At 45.3% G+C, this 19911-nt stretch overlaps 1 protein-coding gene across 1 annotated transcript; it reads left to right on the top strand.

The window, feature by feature from the left end:
* The first annotated feature begins 241 nt into the window (after positions 1–241).
* LOC143929577 (vomeronasal type-2 receptor 26-like) lies at positions 242–13207 on the top strand. Its single transcript, XM_077453457.1, has 5 exons — positions 242–670; positions 2530–2757; positions 9302–9529; positions 11452–11575; positions 12303–13207. The coding sequence occupies exons 1-5, from the start codon at positions 242–244 to the stop codon at positions 13205–13207; spliced, it is 1914 nt and encodes a 637-aa protein (XP_077309583.1).
* The last annotated feature ends 6704 nt before the right edge of the window (positions 13208–19911 follow it).

Here is a 19911-nt window from a genome sequence, read left to right as displayed (position 1 = left end):
TAACCCCTTTTCTCAATATATCTACTTCTCCAGAAGGTACATAGATGATATTGTAATCATCTGTAACAGTCCTGCTGCTTTCGTCACGAATTTGTCCATTACTGCAATAATAACCACTTTGGCCTGTCTTTTACCCATCTTACTAATAGAGATCACCTTGTTTTTTTGGACTTAGACTTACGCCACAATGAATCAACCATCACATCCAAAAAACACTTCAAAAGTACCGTAGGGAACTCATATGTACATTTTGGCACTAATCACCACCCAAGGTGGTAAACCAATATCTCCAAGAGCCAATTCCAGAGACTACGAAGAAATTGAACATTGGATACATATTTCTCAGAATTTCTCCAAAAAAGGTTATAGTCAGAATCTCATTGAAGAAGCCTTTACTTCACATCTAGACTATATCAAAAGCGTCAAAGATTGCACAGCCCAACAAAGACCAGGCCCGCTCCATTTCATAACACAATACCACCCCAAATATCTCTTCATGGAAAAGATCATCCAAAAGCATTGGAACATTCTCTTACAGGACCCCATTCTCCAGTCAGCCTTCACAGCCAGACCTCTAGTCACCTACGGCAGAGCACGGAACCTAGAAAGTCATATAGCTCTCAGTAAACCGACCAAAAAGAAAAAGAATCCCAGTAACACCATACTCCAGGTCTTGAATTTGTCCGGAATGTTCCAGTGCTGCACAATTAAATATTCAACCTGTCCTTTTGTACAACACAGGCAAAAATCTTCCACTGACTATGTGGTCTATGTTCTACAATGCCCAGAGACCACTGAGGGCCCAATTTGGAGAACACCGCTGGGCCATAGAAGCAGGCAGCACTGACTATAGTGTCCCCAGACATTTTAAAGACAACCATGGACAATCCAGCAAAGGACTTCAAGTATGGATCATGGAGAGCATCCCAGCCCACCTTTCAAGTGTAGAACGTTTCAAAAAGCTTTGTGAACAAGAAACGTTTTGGATTTTTTTCCTTAAATACTTTGACCCCCCAGGGACTCAAGGAAGAATTGGAAATGAATACCATCATCTAAACCACTTCCTTTACCACTTACCAGTTAACCATATTACCTTCTAACACCCCCTATCTACCCAGGAACATTTGTCTACTAACTTACATAGACCTATCTACCCTTTTACATCCACTCGTAACATTCCCCTTTTTTTCTCAACATATTCCCCTCCATATACCTTTCACTTTTTAACTCTCCAACCTATATCCACATTCATCCACCATACATGGCTCACGTTTGTTGCTTTTAACTATTCCTTCTTTTTTCTTTTTCTTTTTTTCTCTTTATTTCATTATTAAAGTTTTTTCATCATTAAACATTTTTATCTTTATTTTCATTTTTATTATTTATTTATTATTTATTTTTTATTTTTCTCTTCGACCCCACATTTTTCTAACTTTTTCAAACATCTTTAATTGACTTGAAGATCTTCCTTTGTATTTGAAGATAATCGTTTTATACAGTCTTGTTCTTTATCGAAAAGATCCCCACCATTTGACCATGCATGTCCTGATCAGTCTCCAGATCGGCTTGTATTACACATTAACTGCCACTCATACGTTCATAGGAGTCACCCTTGAATTTAGCCGCTCCCAAGTCCCCTATAAATTATGCCCATCTATAGCTGTCCCTCTTATCATTGATTTGATAAAGGGGCAGAGCCCTGAAACATGTAACCCTCCATGGCAGCACGCCATCTTCATGGTCTCTTGAACCTTACCAACCTTCTCCGAGTGGGGTGACAAATAAGGGACGCCGATGAACTGCAGGACAGCTAATACCCCTGCTTGTTGGTCAGCCTACAGCTTTGCATAGTCTCCACCTTGCCAGTGTTCACCGCCATCACGCTTCCTGATGCAACTCCATAACCTGAGATTCTTCAGCGGTCACTCTCAGCTTCCACCATATGAGATCCAACATCAGTTGCCTTGTCTAGGGATGTAGATCCAACATCAGTCATGATAAATGACGCCATGAGGTCCCACCAATACTTCCTGACAATACTCTTGTTGCATATGACAGCTCCCAGCTTTTATTAGGAACAGTTTATGTGTGTTGTATTTATTTTTCATTTTTCTTTTTAAGTGGGTTACTGGGCGTACCCCTGGTTTAATTATAGACAAGGGCCTGGATATCTGGGTTTCCTTATTCTAAAGGGGTTTCAAGATTCTGATAAGTCCTCCCAATAGGCTTCCATGTCCGTTGGGACAGGAATGTGAGGATGAGGCCTTTGTCCCAATCAGAAGGTTTTATTTTTTCCTTGAGGCCTACATGAACCGCTGAGATTCACATAAAATTTGAATATTAGGTAGGGTGGACTTTAGAGTAGTTTGCCAATCTTAGTACATACCGGGTATATTGAGAAGATGGAGAAGTGGCCGCACTTGAAATATTAACAACACATCTAATAATGGTGTGGTATATGCCCAGCCCTCTAGAAACACGAGGTCCATTAAAAATTATAGCTTCAATCAAATTCTTGTTTTTCTACAGAAGTTGTATCGATATATACAAGCGTCATGCTACTTCTCAGAAAACGCTTTACATAAATACTTTAATGAAGACGGAGAATTTGTTACACAATATGTTATCCAAAATCATTTATTAGTCAACAAAACTATTCTCACTAATGATGTTGGATTTTTTGAGCAGTCTAATTCCAGTGATCGGAACATTTTTATCAATGCAAGTTTAATAAAATGGAAGAATGACCAGAAAGAGGTAAGATTAAAAAGGACCTGTATTGTGTAAGATGGCTGTGGTCTCCTTGAAGTTGATCTTTTCCCTAACACTGGCCTATCATGCTTTTTCGTGGGTCTGTAAAGGTGACCATCTTGGTAGAGGAGTATGGTTTTGCTTCCTAATGTCAGAAATACCCTCTTGATAAATGTCATCTAGTTGCGAAATATATAAGAAGCAGTAGGATATGTGGAGGAAGCACAGATCCACAGAATAGATAATGAATAGGCAGGGAGATTCCTTGACTGCATGTCCTCAGGTACAGCTTTCTTTCCAACAAGGAGAACAGTGATCAGCACAGTAGTGACATCACCAAATCTCACTCCAAATCATCTGGTGAGACCATCAGTCAGAGGAAGCAGTGCCTTAGATCAGTGGTCATCAACCCTGTCCTCAGGGCCCACTAACAGGTCAGGTTTTATGTATTACCTTGGGGAGATGCAGACTACAATACTGAAATCACTGAGCAGCAAATGATATCACCTGTGATGTATTTTAGTTATCTTGCAAACCTGGCCTGTTAGTGGGCCCTGAGGACAGGGTTGATAACTACTGCCTTAGATGATCACACACTGCAGATATACTGCTATGAATATATAAAAACAGGAGGCAAAAAAATAACTCTCAGGGTGCTACTTAGGTGCAATTAACCTTTCTAGATGTTCTCTAAAAGACAGAAAATCTTAACTTTTTCATGTCTCTGTAAAGGGTGACTATCCTGGTGGAGGAGCAGGGATTTTTTTTCCGATTGTCAGATCTTCCCCCTTGATGAATGTTGTCTAGTTAGGAAATATTTAAAGGGGTTGAAAACCCTTGTGTTTTTTCACCTTAATGCATCCTATGCATTAAGGTGAAAAAACACCTGGCGGTGACTGCCCCCCCCCAACACCCCCAGCCCCTTCATTCACTTGGTGGAAACATGCTCTCCCTCTCTCCATGGGGTCAAGATCAATCTTGATTGGATAGATTGATAAAAGTGCAGCCATTGGCTCCCGCTGCTGTCGATAAAATCAATGACTGGGGGGTTGAGCAGAGTCTGGCATTGTGTCTAGGAGCGCAAATGCTGGACTCAAGAGCGCGCCTGCAAGATAACTCCCCCCCGGGAGAGAGCTTCTCCTAGGGGGTTATCTGATGTGGGGAGGAGCCGTGAGAACTGCCGGGGGACCCCAGAAGACGAGGTTGGGGGTCACTCTGTGAAAACCGAGCTGCACAGTGGAGGTAAGTATGGTATGTTTGTTATTTAAAAAAAAAAAGAAAAATAGAGATTTTACAATGACTTTAAGAAGCTGTAGGATATGTGGAGGAAGCACATACCCACAGAATAGATCAAGAAGAAGCAGAGAGATCCCTGCTCTGCAGACCCTCAGGTACAATTTTCTTTCCAGCAATGAGAACAGTGAGCAGCACATTTGTGACATCACCAAATCTCACTCCAAATCATCTGGTGCGACCATCAGTCAGAGGAAGCAGTCCCTTAGATGATCTCACACTGCAGATATACAGCATTGAATATAGAAAAACAGGAGACAAAAGTTTCATTCTCAAGGTGCTACTTAGGTGCAATTAACCTTACTAGATGTTCTCTAAAAGACAGAAAATCTTCACTTTTTGATCCATATTAAGCAGATTAAGCACAATAGTCTGCAAAAGAGAGTTTTCAGGAGTTGTGTTTTATAAGCATTTTTTGCCAGTTAAAATGTTTGCAGATGATGGAAAGCACCATGCCCTCTAAGCCCTATAACATTTTTTTTCTGTATAAATCTATCTCAGTTTACCCATTTAAATGTAAATTGACTCTCCATGCACAAGTATTATAGCTGGCATGGCACCTTATGGTAAAAATAGTAAAAATAAAGGGAATATATTGTTACATAAAAATATTACTTGAAATATCTTTTGTCTAGATACCGAGATCGCAGTGTTCTGAGGACTGTTTACCTGGAAAAAGAAAAGTGCCCAGCTCAAACATACATGAATGTTGTTATGATTGTGTCCCGTGCTCAGAAGGAGAGATGTCCAATGAAACAGGTGGATTTTATTATTACTTTGTAAGACTCCAGTTGGTCTTAAAACCAATGTAAAGAAACTCAAGGCAGGGACTGGAAACAAAGTAATTTTTTTTGTATTTAGCTCCTTTGTAAAAAGTACAGGCACACTATGAGTTAAGTCCAAGGAGGAGCAAGTCATCTCCTGAACCAATCTCTTTTCTTTATATCCGAAAGGTTTATAATACTCCCGGAGACAGCTATCGCTGACATTGATCCTTCAGGTCTCAACATCTTCAACAGTAGAGTAACTGCAGCTGCTATGACTCCCCCCCCTTCCTCCTGCTCAATCACAGAAGCCTTTGTATTATGTGAACTAATTCACAAAATGCAAAGGCTTCTCTGAATGGGCAGCATCCTCTAATATTAGGACCCTGAACAGTTCCTTGCACTTTAAACAGATATAACTGTATTATATTTAGTTTTTTCTGTAGTCGTCAGGCTACATTGATGATGTCACATGCACCCCACCAAACTCTCATGTATGCAGTACTTCCCTATGGGCAGTCCCAGAAACCTTATAGAAAGAAGAAAACAACTCCACTGCACTATACGTACTGGAGAGAGTTATTAATATATATAATGTTGCCTTTTTCCATATCAAAAATATTGTGCTGACCTCTTAAATGTTTGTTCACCAGTCTTTCTGATTTCTGCATGAAAAAAAATGTGAATATGTTGTAAAAATCCACAATTGGTTTTATTTTTTAGGAAGTGAGAACTGCATGAAGTGTCTGGACCACGAATGGCCAAATGAGAACAAAACTGAATGTAATCCCAAGCAGATGGAGTTTTAGTCTTATACTGATAATCTATCTTTATTTTTCATGGTTATCTCATTATTCCTTTGCATTTTAACTTTTTTGACAATGATTGTATTTATCGCATATGGAGACACCCCCATTGTCAGAGCCAATAACAAGAGCCTCAGCTTTGTCCTCCTGGTCTCCATCATGTTGGGTTTCCTCTGTGTGTTCTTGTTCCTGGGTCGTCCCTTGGATACAACCTGCTGGCTACGCCAAACATCTTTTGGATTTCTTTTTACCATAGCGGTCTCCTCTGTGTTGGGCAAGACTGTGATGGTTTGGCTTGCTTTCAAAGCCACCAAACCAGGCAGTGTGTGGAAGAAATGGGTTGGAGTAAAGCTGCCCAATGTTGTTGTCTTCATCTGCTCATCATTGCAAGTTTTAATCTGCATTGCATGGTTGTCGATCTCTCCCCCCTGCCAGGAGTTGGAAAAACGATCATATCAAACAAAGATCATCGTTCAGTGTAATGAAGGGTCAGTTATCGGGTTCTACTCTGTCCTGGGATATATGGGGATCCTGGCTGCTGTCAGTTTTATTTCAGCGTTTTTAGCAAGGACATTACCGGACAGTTTTAATGAAGCCAAATACATCACCTTCAGCATGCTGGTGTTCTGCAGTGTCTGGATTGCCATGATCCCGGCCTATCTGAGCACCAAAGGAAAATACATGGTGGCTGTGGAGATTTTTGCCATTCTGACCTCAAATGCTGGACTTCTACTTTGTATATTTTTTTCAAAATGCTACATAATTCTTTTTTACCCCCATTTAAATTCAAGGAAGCATTTGCTTGACAACATATGCAACTAATATTTTTTACGGTGATATTAAAGATTTGTACCGAAAAAATTAAAGTTAAAGTGCACCTTCCATAAGAATGTATTGTCTGCTTAACTGATTGCCCTCCACCCCCCTAATCATATGCTACATAAAACCACCTGTTAAGCAAACATGTCTTTATTAGTGATGGACGAACTTCCGACGAGACGTTTCGCAAACGCGGCCGATAGTTCGCGAACCGGAAAGTTCGCGGCGGGCCCCATTGACTTCAATGGGAGGAGAACTTCGCAAACCTATAGGTCAAATTTGCAGCCACAAAATAATTATTAGCTGGGCAAAACATAGTCCCACCACATGGCCAATGACATAATACATGTATGAGGTGAATCTGGGATTGACAACTACAAGCATTCTTTTTTTATATGGGAAATTGTTCTGACAATTCAGGACTGTGGAGCGCATGAAGGCAATGGAGGAGAGGGAAGGTCAGGGACCAGGGTAGGCAAAGAAAAGGGTGCAGGAGATGATCACCAGCAGCGTGACATACAGCAATGACACCTGCACCGTGATAGAGTCATCTGACAACAGCACCGTGATAGAGAGCACTGACATCAGCAGCGTGACATAAAGAATTAACACCAGCACCGTGACATACAGCATTGACAGCAACACCGTGATAGAGAGCACTGACATCAGAAGCGTGACATACAGCACTGACATCAGCACCGTGATATACAGCACTGACAGCAGCACCGTGATAGAGAGCACTGACATCAGCAGCGTTAACTTAAGCACTCACACCAGCACCGTGATATACAGCACCGACAGCAGCACCGTGATAGAGAGCACTGACATCATCAGCGTGACATTAAGCACTCACACCAGCACCGTGATATACAGCACCGACAGCAGCACCGTGATAGAGAGCACTGACATCAGCAGCATGACATTAAGCACTCACAACCGCACTGTGATATACAGCACTGACAGCAGCACCATGATAGAGAGCACTGACATCAGCAGCGTGACATTAAGCACTCACACCAGCAGCGTGATATACAGCACTGACAGCAGCACCGTAAGCAGCCCCAGGAGGAAGTCAGCACAGCACAGGGATGGTGTGATCCCCTCATAATAAGCAGGCCCAGGAGAAAATCAGCACAGCAAAGGGATGGTGTGATCCCCTCATAATAAGAACCCCCAGGAGTAAGTCAGCACAGCACAGGGATGGTGTGATCCCCTCATAATAAGCAGGCCCAGGAGAAAATCAGCACAGCACAGGGATGGTGTGATCCCCTCATAATAAGAACCCCCAGGAGTAAGTCAGCAGAGCACAGGGATGGTGTGATCCCCTCATAATAAGCAGGACCAGGAGAAAATCAGCACAGCACAGGGATGGTGTGATCCCCTCATAATAAGAAGGCCCAGGAGAAAATCAGCACAGCCAGGGATGGTGTGATCCCCTCATAATAAGCAGGCCCAGGAGAAAATCAGCACAGCCAGGGATGGTGTGATCCCCTCATAATAAGCAGGCCCAGGAGAAAATCAGCACAGCACAGGGATGGTGTGATCCCCTCATAATAAGAACACCCAGGAGTAAGTCAGCACAGCACAGGGATGGTGTGATCCCCTCATAATAAGCAGGCCCAGGAGAAAATCAGCACAGCACAGGGATGGTGTGATCCCCTCATAATAAGAACCCCCAGGAGGAAGTCAGCACAGCACAGGGATGGTGTGATCCCCTCATAATAAGCAGGCCCAGGAGAAAATCAGCACAGCCAGGGATGGTGTGATCCCCTCATAATAAGAACCCCCAGGAGGAAGTCAGCACAGCACAGGGATGGTGTGATCCCCTCATAATAAGAACCCCCAGGAGTAAGTCAGCACAGCACAGGGATGGTGTGATCCCCTCATAATAAGCAGGCCCAGGAGAAAATCAGCACAGCACAGGGATGGTGTGATCCCCTCATAATAAGAACCCCCAGGAGTAAGTCAGCACAGCACAGGGATGGTGTGATCCCCTCATAATAAGCAGGACCAGGAGAAAATCAGCACAGCACAGGGATGGTGTGATCCCCTCATAATAAGCAGGCCCAGGAGAAAATCAGCACAGCCAGGGATGGTGTGATCCCCTCATAATAAGCAGGCCCAGGAGAAAATCAGCACAGCCAGGGATGGTGTGATCCCCTCATAATAAGCAGGCCCAGGAGAAAATCAGCACAGCACAGGGATGGTGTGATCCCCTCATAATAAGAACCCCCAGGAGTAAGTCAGCACAGCACAGGGATGGTGTGATCCCCTCATAATAAGCAGGCCCAGGAGAAAATCAGCACAGCCAGGGATGGTGTGATCCCCTCATAATAAGAACCCCCAGGAGTAAGTCAGCACAGGGATGGTGTGATCCCCTCATAATAAGCAGGCCCAGGAATAAGCAGGCCCAGGAGAAAATCAGCACAGCCAGGGATGGTGTGATCCCCTCATAATAAGAACCCCCAGGAGGAAGTCAGCACAGCACAGGGATGGTGTGATCCCCTCATAATAAGCAGGCCCAGGAGAAAATCAGCACAGCCAGGGATGGTGTGATCCCCTCATAATAAGAACCCCCAGGAGTAAGTCAGCACAGAACAGGGATGGTGTGATCCCCTCATAATAAGCAGGCCCAGGAGAACCTACATGAACCGCTGAGATTCACATAAAATTTGAATATTAGGTAGGGTGGACTTTAGAGTAGTTTGCCAATCTTAGTACATACCGGGTATATTGAGAAGATGGAGAAGTGGCCGCACTTGAAATATTAACAACACATCTAATAATGGTGTGGTATATGCCCAGCCCTCTAGAAACACGAGGTCCATTAAAAATTATAGCTTCAATCAAATTCTTGTTTTTCTACAGAAGTTGTATCGATATATACAAGCGTCATGCTACTTCTCAGAAAACGCTTTACATAAATACTTTAATGAAGACGGAGAATTTGTTACACAATATGTTATCCAAAATCATTTATTAGTCAACAAAACTATTCTCACTAATGATGTTGGATTTTTTGAGCAGTCTAATTCCAGTGATCGGAACATTTTTATCAATGCAAGTTTAATAAAATGGAAGAATGACCAGAAAGAGGTAAGATTAAAAAGGACCTGTATTGTGTAAGATGGCTGTGGTCTCCTTGAAGTTGATCTTTTCCCTAACACTGGCCTATCATGCTTTTTCGTGGGTCTGTAAAGGTGACCATCTTGGTAGAGGAGTATGGTTTTGCTTCCTAATGTCAGAAATACCCTCTTGATAAATGTCATCTAGTTGCGAAATATATAAGAAGCAGTAGGATATGTGGAGGAAGCACAGATCCACAGAATAGATAATGAATAGGCAGGGAGATTCCTTGACTGCATGTCCTCAGGTACAGCTTTCTTTCCAACAAGGAGAACAGTGATCAGCACAGTAGTGACATCACCAAATCTCACTCCAAATCATCTGGTGAGACCATCAGTCAGAGGAAGCAGTGCCTTAGATCAGTGGTCATCAACCCTGTCCTCAGGGCCCACTAACAGGTCAGGTTTTATGTATTACCTTGGGGAGATGCAGACTACAATACTGAAATCACTGAGCAGCAAATGATATCACCTGTGATGTATTTTAGTTATCTTGCAAACCTGGCCTGTTAGTGGGCCCTGAGGACAGGGTTGATAACTACTGCCTTAGATGATCACACACTGCAGATATACTGCTATGAATATATAAAAACAGGAGGCAAAAAAATAACTCTCAGGGTGCTACTTAGGTGCAATTAACCTTTCTAGATGTTCTCTAAAAGACAGAAAATCTTAACTTTTTCATGTCTCTGTAAAGGGTGACTATCCTGGTGGAGGAGCAGGGATTTTTTTTCCGATTGTCAGATCTTCCCCCTTGATGAATGTTGTCTAGTTAGGAAATATTTAAAGGGGTTGAAAACCCTTGTGTTTTTTCACCTTAATGCATCCTATGCATTAAGGTGAAAAAACACCTGGCGGTGACTGCCCCCCCCCAACACCCCCAGCCCCTTCATTCACTTGGTGGAAACATGCTCTCCCTCTCTCCATGGGGTCAAGATCAATCTTGATTGGATAGATTGATAAAAGTGCAGCCATTGGCTCCCGCTGCTGTCGATAAAATCAATGACTGGGGGGTTGAGCAGAGTCTGGCATTGTGTCTAGGAGCGCAAATGCTGGACTCAAGAGCGCGCCTGCAAGATAACTCCCCCCCGGGAGAGAGCTTCTCCTAGGGGGTTATCTGATGTGGGGAGGAGCCGTGAGAACTGCCGGGGGACCCCAGAAGACGAGGTTGGGGGTCACTCTGTGAAAACCGAGCTGCACAGTGGAGGTAAGTATGGTATGTTTGTTATTTAAAAAAAAAAAGAAAAATAGAGATTTTACAATGACTTTAAGAAGCTGTAGGATATGTGGAGGAAGCACATACCCACAGAATAGATCAAGAAGAAGCAGAGAGATCCCTGCTCTGCAGACCCTCAGGTACAATTTTCTTTCCAGCAATGAGAACAGTGAGCAGCACATTTGTGACATCACCAAATCTCACTCCAAATCATCTGGTGCGACCATCAGTCAGAGGAAGCAGTCCCTTAGATGATCTCACACTGCAGATATACAGCATTGAATATAGAAAAACAGGAGACAAAAGTTTCATTCTCAAGGTGCTACTTAGGTGCAATTAACCTTACTAGATGTTCTCTAAAAGACAGAAAATCTTCACTTTTTGATCCATATTAAGCAGATTAAGCACAATAGTCTGCAAAAGAGAGTTTTCAGGAGTTGTGTTTTATAAGCATTTTTTGCCAGTTAAAATGTTTGCAGATGATGGAAAGCACCATGCCCTCTAAGCCCTATAACATTTTTTTTCTGTATAAATCTATCTCAGTTTACCCATTTAAATGTAAATTGACTCTCCATGCACAAGTATTATAGCTGGCATGGCACCTTATGGTAAAAATAGTAAAAATAAAGGGAATATATTGTTACATAAAAATATTACTTGAAATATCTTTTGTCTAGATACCGAGATCGCAGTGTTCTGAGGACTGTTTACCTGGAAAAAGAAAAGTGCCCAGCTCAAACATACATGAATGTTGTTATGATTGTGTCCCGTGCTCAGAAGGAGAGATGTCCAATGAAACAGGTGGATTTTATTATTACTTTGTAAGACTCCAGTTGGTCTTAAAACCAATGTAAAGAAACTCAAGGCAGGGACTGGAAACAAAGTAATTTTTTTTGTATTTAGCTCCTTTGTAAAAAGTACAGGCACACTATGAGTTAAGTCCAAGGAGGAGCAAGTCATCTCCTGAACCAATCTCTTTTCTTTATATCCGAAAGGTTTATAATACTCCCGGAGACAGCTATCGCTGACATTGATCCTTCAGGTCTCAACATCTTCAACAGTAGAGTAACTGCAGCTGCTATGACTCCCCCCCTTCCTCCTGCTCAATCACAGAAGCCTTTGTATTATGTGAACTAATTCACAAAATGCAAAGGCTTCTCTGAATGGGCAGCATCCTCTAATATTAGGACCCTGAACAGTTCCTTGCACTTTAAACAGATATAACTGTATTATATTTAGTTTTTTCTGTAGTCGTCAGGCTACATTGATGATGTCACATGCACCCCACCAAACTCTCATGTATGCAGTACTTCCCTATGGGCAGTCCCAGAAACCTTATAGAAAGAAGAAAACAACTCCACTGCACTATACGTACTGGAGAGAGTTATTAATATATATAATGTTGCCTTTTTCCATATCAAAAATATTGTGCTGACCTCTTAAATGTTTGTTCACCAGTCTTTCTGATTTCTGCATGAAAAAAAATGTGAATATGTTGTAAAAATCCACAATTGGTTTTATTTTTTAGGAAGTGAGAACTGCATGAAGTGTCTGGACCACGAATGGCCAAATGAGAACAAAACTGAATGTAATCCCAAGCAGATGGAGTTTTTGTCTTATACTGATAATCTATCTTTATTTTTCATGGTTATCTCATTATTCCTTTGCATTTTAACTTTTTTGACAATGATTGTATTTATCGCATATGGAGACACCCCCATTGTCAGAGCCAATAACAAGAGCCTCAGCTTTGTCCTCCTGGTCTCCATCATGTTGGGTTTCCTCTGTGTGTTCTTGTTCCTGGGTCGTCCCTTGGATACAACCTGCTGGCTACGCCAAACATCTTTTGGATTTCTTTTTACCATAGCGGTCTCCTCTGTGTTGGGCAAGACTGTGATGGTTTGGCTTGCTTTCAAAGCCACCAAACCAGGCAGTGTGTGGAAGAAATGGGTTGGAGTAAAGCTGCCCAATGTTGTTGTCTTCATCTGCTCATCATTGCAAGTTTTAATCTGCATTGCATGGTTGTCGATCTCTCCCCCCTGCCAGGAGTTGGAAAAACGATCATATCAAACAAAGATCATCGTTCAGTGTAATGAAGGGTCAGTTATCGGGTTCTACTCTGTCCTGGGATATATGGGGATCCTGGCTGCTGTCAGTTTTATTTCAGCGTTTTTAGCAAGGACATTACCGGACAGTTTTAATGAAGCCAAATACATCACCTTCAGCATGCTGGTGTTCTGCAGTGTCTGGATTGCCATGATCCCGGCCTATCTGAGCACCAAAGGAAAATACATGGTGGCTGTGGAGATTTTTGCCATTCTGACCTCAAATGCTGGACTTCTACTTTGTATATTTTTTTCAAAATGCTACATAATTCTTTTTTACCCCCATTTAAATTCAAGGAAGCATTTGCTTGACAACATATGCAACTAATATTTTTTACGGTGATATTAAAGATTTGTACCGAAAAAATTAAAGTTAAAGTGCACCTTCCATAAGAATGTATTGTCTGCTTAACTGATTGCCCTCCACCCCCCTAATCATATGCTACATAAAACCACCTGTTAAGCAAACATGTCTTTATTAGTGATGGACGAACTTCCGACGAGACGTTTCGCAAACGCGGCCGATAGTTCGCGAACCGGAAAGTTCGCGGCGGGCCCCATTGACTTCAATGGGAGGAGAACTTCGCAAACCTATAGGTCAAATTTGCAGCCACAAAATAATTATTAGCTGGGCAAAACATAGTCCCACCACATGGCCAATGACATAATACATGTATGAGGTGAATCTGGGATTGACAACTACAAGCATTCTTTTTTTATATGGGAAATTGTTCTGACAATTCAGGACTGTGGAGCGCATGAAGGCAATGGAGGAGAGGGAAGGTCAGGGACCAGGGTAGGCAAAGAAAAGGGTGCAGGAGATGATCACCAGCAGCGTGACATACAGCAATGACACCTGCACCGTGATAGAGTCATCTGACAACAGCACCGTGATAGAGAGCACTGACATCAGCAGCGTGACATAAAGAATTAACACCAGCACCGTGACATACAGCATTGACAGCAACACCGTGATAGAGAGCACTGACATCAGAAGCGTGACATACAGCACTGACATCAGCACCGTGATATACAGCACTGACAGCAGCACCGTGATAGAGAGCACTGACATCAGCAGCGTTAACTTAAGCACTCACACCAGCACCGTGATATACAGCACCGACAGCAGCACCGTGATAGAGAGCACTGACATCATCAGCGTGACATTAAGCACTCACACCAGCACCGTGATATACAGCACCGACAGCAGCACCGTGATAGAGAGCACTGACATCAGCAGCATGACATTAAGCACTCACAACCGCACTGTGATATACAGCACTGACAGCAGCACCATGATAGAGAGCACTGACATCAGCAGCGTGACATTAAGCACTCACACCAGCAGCGTGATATACAGCACTGACAGCAGCACCGTAAGCAGCCCCAGGAGGAAGTCAGCACAGTACAGGGATGGTGTGATCCCCTCATAATAAGCAGGCCCAGGAGAAAATCAGCACAGCAAAGGGATGGTGTGATCCCCTCATAATAAGAACCCCCAGGAGTAAGTCAGCACAGCACAGGGATGGTGTGATCCCCTCATAATAAGCAGGCCCAGGAGAAAATCAGCACAGCACAGGGATGGTGTGATCCCCTCATAATAAGAACCCCCAGGAGTAAGTCAGCAGAGCACAGGGATGGTGTGATCCCCTCATAATAAGCAGGACCAGGAGAAAATCAGCACAGCACAGGGATGGTGTGATCCCCTCATAATAAGAAGGCCCAGGAGAAAATCAGCACAGCCAGGGATGGTGTGATCCCCTCATAATAAGCAGGCCCAGGAGAAAATCAGCACAGCCAGGGATGGTGTGATCCCCTCATAATAAGCAGGCCCAGGAGAAAATCAGCACAGCACAGGGATGGTGTGATCCCTCATAATAAGAACACCCAGGAGTAAGTCAGCACAGCACAGGGATGGTGTGATCCCCTCATAATAAGCAGGCCCAGGAGAAAATCAGCACAGCACAGGGATGGTGTGATCCCCTCATAATAAGAACCCCCAGGAGGAAGTCAGCACAGCACAGGGATGGTGTGATCCCCTCATAATAAGCAGGCCCAGGAGAAAATCAGCACAGCCAGGGATGGTGTGATCCCCTCATAATAAGAACCCCCAGGAGGAAGTCAGCACAGCACAGGGATGGTGTGATCCCCTCATAATAAGAACCCCCAGGAGTAAGTCAGCACAGCACAGGGATGGTGTGATCCCCTCATAATAAGCAGGCCCAGGAGAAAATCAGCACAGCACAGGGATGGTGTGATCCCCTCATAATAAGAACCCCCAGGAGTAAGTCAGCACAGCACAGGGATGGTGTGATCCCCTCATAATAAGCAGGACCAGGAGAAAATCAGCACAGCACAGGGATGGTGTGATCCCCTCATAATAAGCAGGCCCAGGAGAAAATCAGCACAGCCAGGGATGGTGTGATCCCCTCATAATAAGCAGGCCCAGGAGAAAATCAGCACAGCCAGGGATGGTGTGATCCCCTCATAATAAGCAGGCCCAGGAGAAAATCAGCACAGCACAGGGATGGTGTGATCCCCTCATAATAAGAACCCCCAGGAGTAAGTCAGCACAGCACAGGGATGGTGTGATCCCCTCATAATAAGCAGGCCCAGGAGAAAATCAGCACAGCCAGGGATGGTGTGATCCCCTCATAATAAGAACCCCCAGGAGTAAGTCAGCACAGGGATGGTGTGATCCCCTCATAATAAGCAGGCCCAGGAATAAGCAGGCCCAGGAGAAAATCAGCACAGCCAGGGATGGTGTGATCCCCTCATAATAAGAACCCCCAGGAGGAAGTCAGCACAGCACAGGGATGGTGTGATCCCCTCATAATAAGCAGGCCCAGGAGAAAATCAGCACAGCCAGGGATGGTGTGATCCCCTCATAATAAGAACCCCCAGGAGTAAGTCAGCACAGAACAGGGATGGTGTGATCCCCTCATAATAAGCAGGCCCAGGAGAAAATCAGCACAGCCAGGGATGGTGTGATCCCCTCATAATAAGCAGGCCCAGGAGAAAATCAGCACAGCCAGGGATGGTGTGATCCCCTCATAATAAGCAGGCCCAGGAGAAAATCAGCACAGCCAGCAATGGTGTGATCCCCTCATAATGAGCAGGCCCAGGAGAAAAGCAGCACAGCACAGGGATGGTGTGATCCCCTCATAATAAGAACCCCCAGGAGGAAGTCAGCACAGCACAGAGATGGTGTGATCCCCTCATAATAAGAAGGCCCAGGAGAAAATCAGCACAGCACAGGGATGGTGTGATCCCCTCATAATAAGAACCCCCAGGAGTAAGTCAGCACAGCACAGGGATGGTGTGATCCCCTCATAATAAGCAGGCCCAGGAGAAAATCAACACAGCCAGGGATGGTGTGATCCCCTCATAATAAGCAGGCCCAGGAGAAAATCAGCACAGCACAGGGATGGTGTGATCCCCTCATAATAAGCAGGCCCAGGAGAAAATCAGCACAGCCAGGGATGGTGTGATCCCCTCATAATAAGAACCCCCAGGAGTAAGTCAGCACAGAACAGGGATGGTGTGATCCCCTCATAATAAGCAGGCCCAGGAGAAAATCAGCACAGCCAGGGATGGTGTGATCCCCTCATAATAAGCAGGCCCAGGAGAAAATCATCACAGCACAGGGATGGTGTGATCCCCTCATAATAAGCAGGCCCAGGAGAAAATCAGCACAGCCAGGGATGGTGTGATCCCCTCATAATAAGAACCCCCAGGAGTAAGTCAGCACAGCACAGGGATGGTGTGATCCCCTCATAATAAGCAGGCCCAGGAGAAAATCAGCACAGCACAGGGATGGTGTGATCCCCTCATAATAAGAACCCCCAAGAGTAAGTCAGCACAGCACAGGGATGGTGTGATCCCCTCATAATAAGCAGGCCCAGGAGAAAATCATCACAGCACAGGGATGGTGTGATCCCCTCATAATAAGAACCCCCAGGAGGAAGTCAGCACAGCACAGGGATGGTGTGATCCCCTCATAATAAGCAGGCCCAGGAGAAAATCAGCACAGCCAGGGATGGTGTGATCCCCTCATAATAAGCAGGCCCAGGAGAAAATCAGCACAGCCAGGGATGGTGTGATCCCCTCATAATAAGCAGGCCCAGGAGAAAATCAGCACAGCCAGCAATGGTGTGATCCCCTCATAATAAGCAGGACCAGGAGAAAATCAGCACAGCACAGGGATGGTGTGATCCCCTCATAAGCAGCCCCAGTAGAAATATGACACCGCTCAACCTCTTCAAAGAGGAGGGTAGGGGCATATAGTACGGTGTGCTTTTTTGGGACAAGGAAGTGAGCCAAATGAAGAAAGAAGGTCTGTGTGCTTGATTAAAAAAATTGTTTATAGACATATACATGGTCTACTGGTCACATGTGTTGAATTCCTCCGAGATCCATGCCTCATTAATTTTTAGAAATGTGAGGTAGTTAACACTGTCGTGAGCTAGGCGAGTACGCTTATCGGTCACGATCCCCCCTGCTGCGCTGAACGTTCTCTCGGACAGGACACTGGATGTGGGGCAAGCCAACAGTTCCATTGCAAATTGGGCAAGCTCTGGCCAGAGGTCAAGCCTGCCCACCCAGTAGTCCAGGGGTTCATCACTCCTCAGAGCGTCCACATCGGCCGTTAACCCAATGTAGTCGGACACCTGACGGTCTAGGCGTTCCCTGATGCTGGATCCGGATGATACCTGTCGATGGGTCGGCTGAAAGAATGACCTCATATCCGAAGTCACCAACACATCTTCAAACCGGCCTCTTCCTCTTCTTGCAGGCGCTGTTGGATTGGTACCCGCAACTCCTTCTCTGGGAGTGGGAATTGCTCCTCTGCCAGCGCACGCAAAAGCAGAATGCAGCATTTCTCGAAGCAAGGCCTGGAAGTGCTGCATTCTGACAGCCCTCTGCGACGGCGGTAACATTTCCGCCATTTTGTGTTTGTACCGGGGGTCTAAGTACGTTGCCACCCAGTACTGGTCCTTGACCCTTATGCTTTTTATACGGGGGCCCTATTAAAACACTGGAGCATGAAGGCCCCCATTTGCACTAAAGTGGAAGCAGTGTGGTGGCCTGGCTCCTGCTCATCATCCAGGATAATGTCGTCCTCTTCAATCTCCTCTCCCCATCCACGCACAACAGGGATCCCAGAAAGGTTTAAAGCATGCTCTTCTTGCTCCTCCTTATCCGCCCCGGCACCATCCTCCTCTGACTCCTCTTCAGACTCCTGTTGTTGACTTGTCTCAGATAGAGTAGCCCCCCCTGGGAATTCATCCAGCATTGCGACTTCCTCATATTCCCGCTCCTGCTCCTCCACAGCTTGATCAATGACACAACGCAATGCACGCTCCATAAAGAAGGCATAAGGTACCATGTAAAACTACTGAAAGAGGGGGCGTGGCCTAGCTGAGCTCAATGGCGGACGTGTAATAGGTGAGCTCCGGCACCTCGGGACGAACACTACCGCAGATTTGAGGTACATCAGTTGCTACATAGGCACGTATCATGGGAACGGCTTCTCGGACATCTTCAGCTTCACGTTCCCGCTCCCCGAGGGGAAACGCGATCGGACGAGAGCATAATATCCCGGAGATGTTCCGCTCACAGAGGGGAAACATGGCGCCGTCGCGCCATGATTCCTCACAGGCCTCAAACGCGCGCTCTCGCTCCCACACTGCTATCGTGCTCTCTGAGGCTTCCTCGGACGTGACACCGGCTAATGCCAGTTCTCCAGACAGCCCACGCTCGGAAACCTCTTCCGCAGCTATTAATATGAACGACCTCCGCACGATTGCCTCGGACATCAAGGATACATTATCGGCGGCCATTGCTGAACTACGCCTTGATCTTAAAATGCTATCGGACCGCGTGCATACTGTGGAAAAGGTGACGGAATCACACGAATTGGACATTCGTCGCTCCACTAGGAAAATTGACAGCCATACCCTACAACTAAGGGATATGCAAAGGCACATGGAGGATTTGGACAACAGGGGGAGGCGCCATAACCTCCGAGTCCGAGGCCTCCCTGAAGTCGTTGAAGGTGACCGTTTAACTCCCGCGATTTCGGCCATCTTTAATTCCGTGCTGGATAGGCCTTCACACACTGCCATTAGCATGGATCAGATCCACCGAGCGCTCAGACCCAAAGGCAGGGACACTGATCCCCCACGAGATGTAGTATGCTGCTTAACCGACTACCGACTTAAGGAAGACATATTGAAGGCTGCTAGACTTCAACAGCAAATCTCATATGAATCCGCCCATATACAGATATTCCAAGATCTTTCTGGTATCACCCTACAACACCGCAGAGATTTGAAGCCGCTTTTGGATGTGCTGAAATCTAGAGGTATTTTATACAAATGGAAATTTCCGTTCTGTCTTACCGCCTCTCATCTCGGACGTACAGCTCATCTTAAGGTACCAGAAGACCTGCCCAACTTTTGTGCTATACTGGACTTGCCTCCGATCGCAATCCCGAATTGGTATGCTAACTTTCGTCCGCTGATACCTAAACCTATGCTTCCTCCTGACGACCTGATGGACACTCAAGCTACCCCGTATCGGAGGAGAAGATCTACATCTCGATCCAGGGGGACCCGACACTCTGGTACCATTACCAGAGATTACAGCCCAATTTCCTCTCCACGCTCGCGCAGAGCACGAAGGGACTATTGACATCTCAGATGTCTACTTCCTTAACTTCATGCAGTACCTGGGCTTTGACGGCTGTTGTCCATACTGCTACCTTCGTTCTTCTGGACATATCATCTACTACTAGTTCGTTCGTCTTGGTTGACTGTACATCTAAGGCCGCGTACACACGGGCGGACTGTTCGCCCAACCCTGTCCGCTGAACAGTGTTTGGGCGGACAGTCCGCTCGTGTGTGGGCTTTCAGCAGACACCCCACCCCAAAGCACCTTGTCCCCATGTTGATGAGGACAAGGGCCTCTTCCCGACAACCCTGGCCGTTGGTTGTCGGGGTCTGCGGGCGGGGGGCTTATCGGAATCCG

The sequence above is a fragment of the Lithobates pipiens genome, unplaced genomic scaffold, assembly GCF_037356315.1.
Source record: "Lithobates pipiens isolate NorthernLeopardFrog02 unplaced genomic scaffold, aLitPip1_a1.2 Scaffold_24, whole genome shotgun sequence".
In the NCBI taxonomy this organism is placed as follows: Eukaryota; Metazoa; Chordata; class Amphibia; order Anura; family Ranidae; genus Lithobates; species Lithobates pipiens.
This window is presented reverse-complemented; position numbering and strand designations above follow the sequence as displayed.

Coding starts and splice junctions, on each gene's coding strand:
- LOC143929577 (XM_077453457.1), top strand. CDS start 242: ATGTACATTTTGGCACTAATCACCACCCAAGGTGGTAAACCAATATCT. Junction 2,758..9,301: donor GGAAGAATGACCAGAAAGAG/GTAAGATTAAAA, acceptor GTTTTTCTACAG/AAGTTGTATCGATATATACA. Junction 11,576..12,302: donor AGAGATGTCCAATGAAACAG/GTGGATTTTATT, acceptor TTTATTTTTTAG/GAAGTGAGAACTGCATGAAG.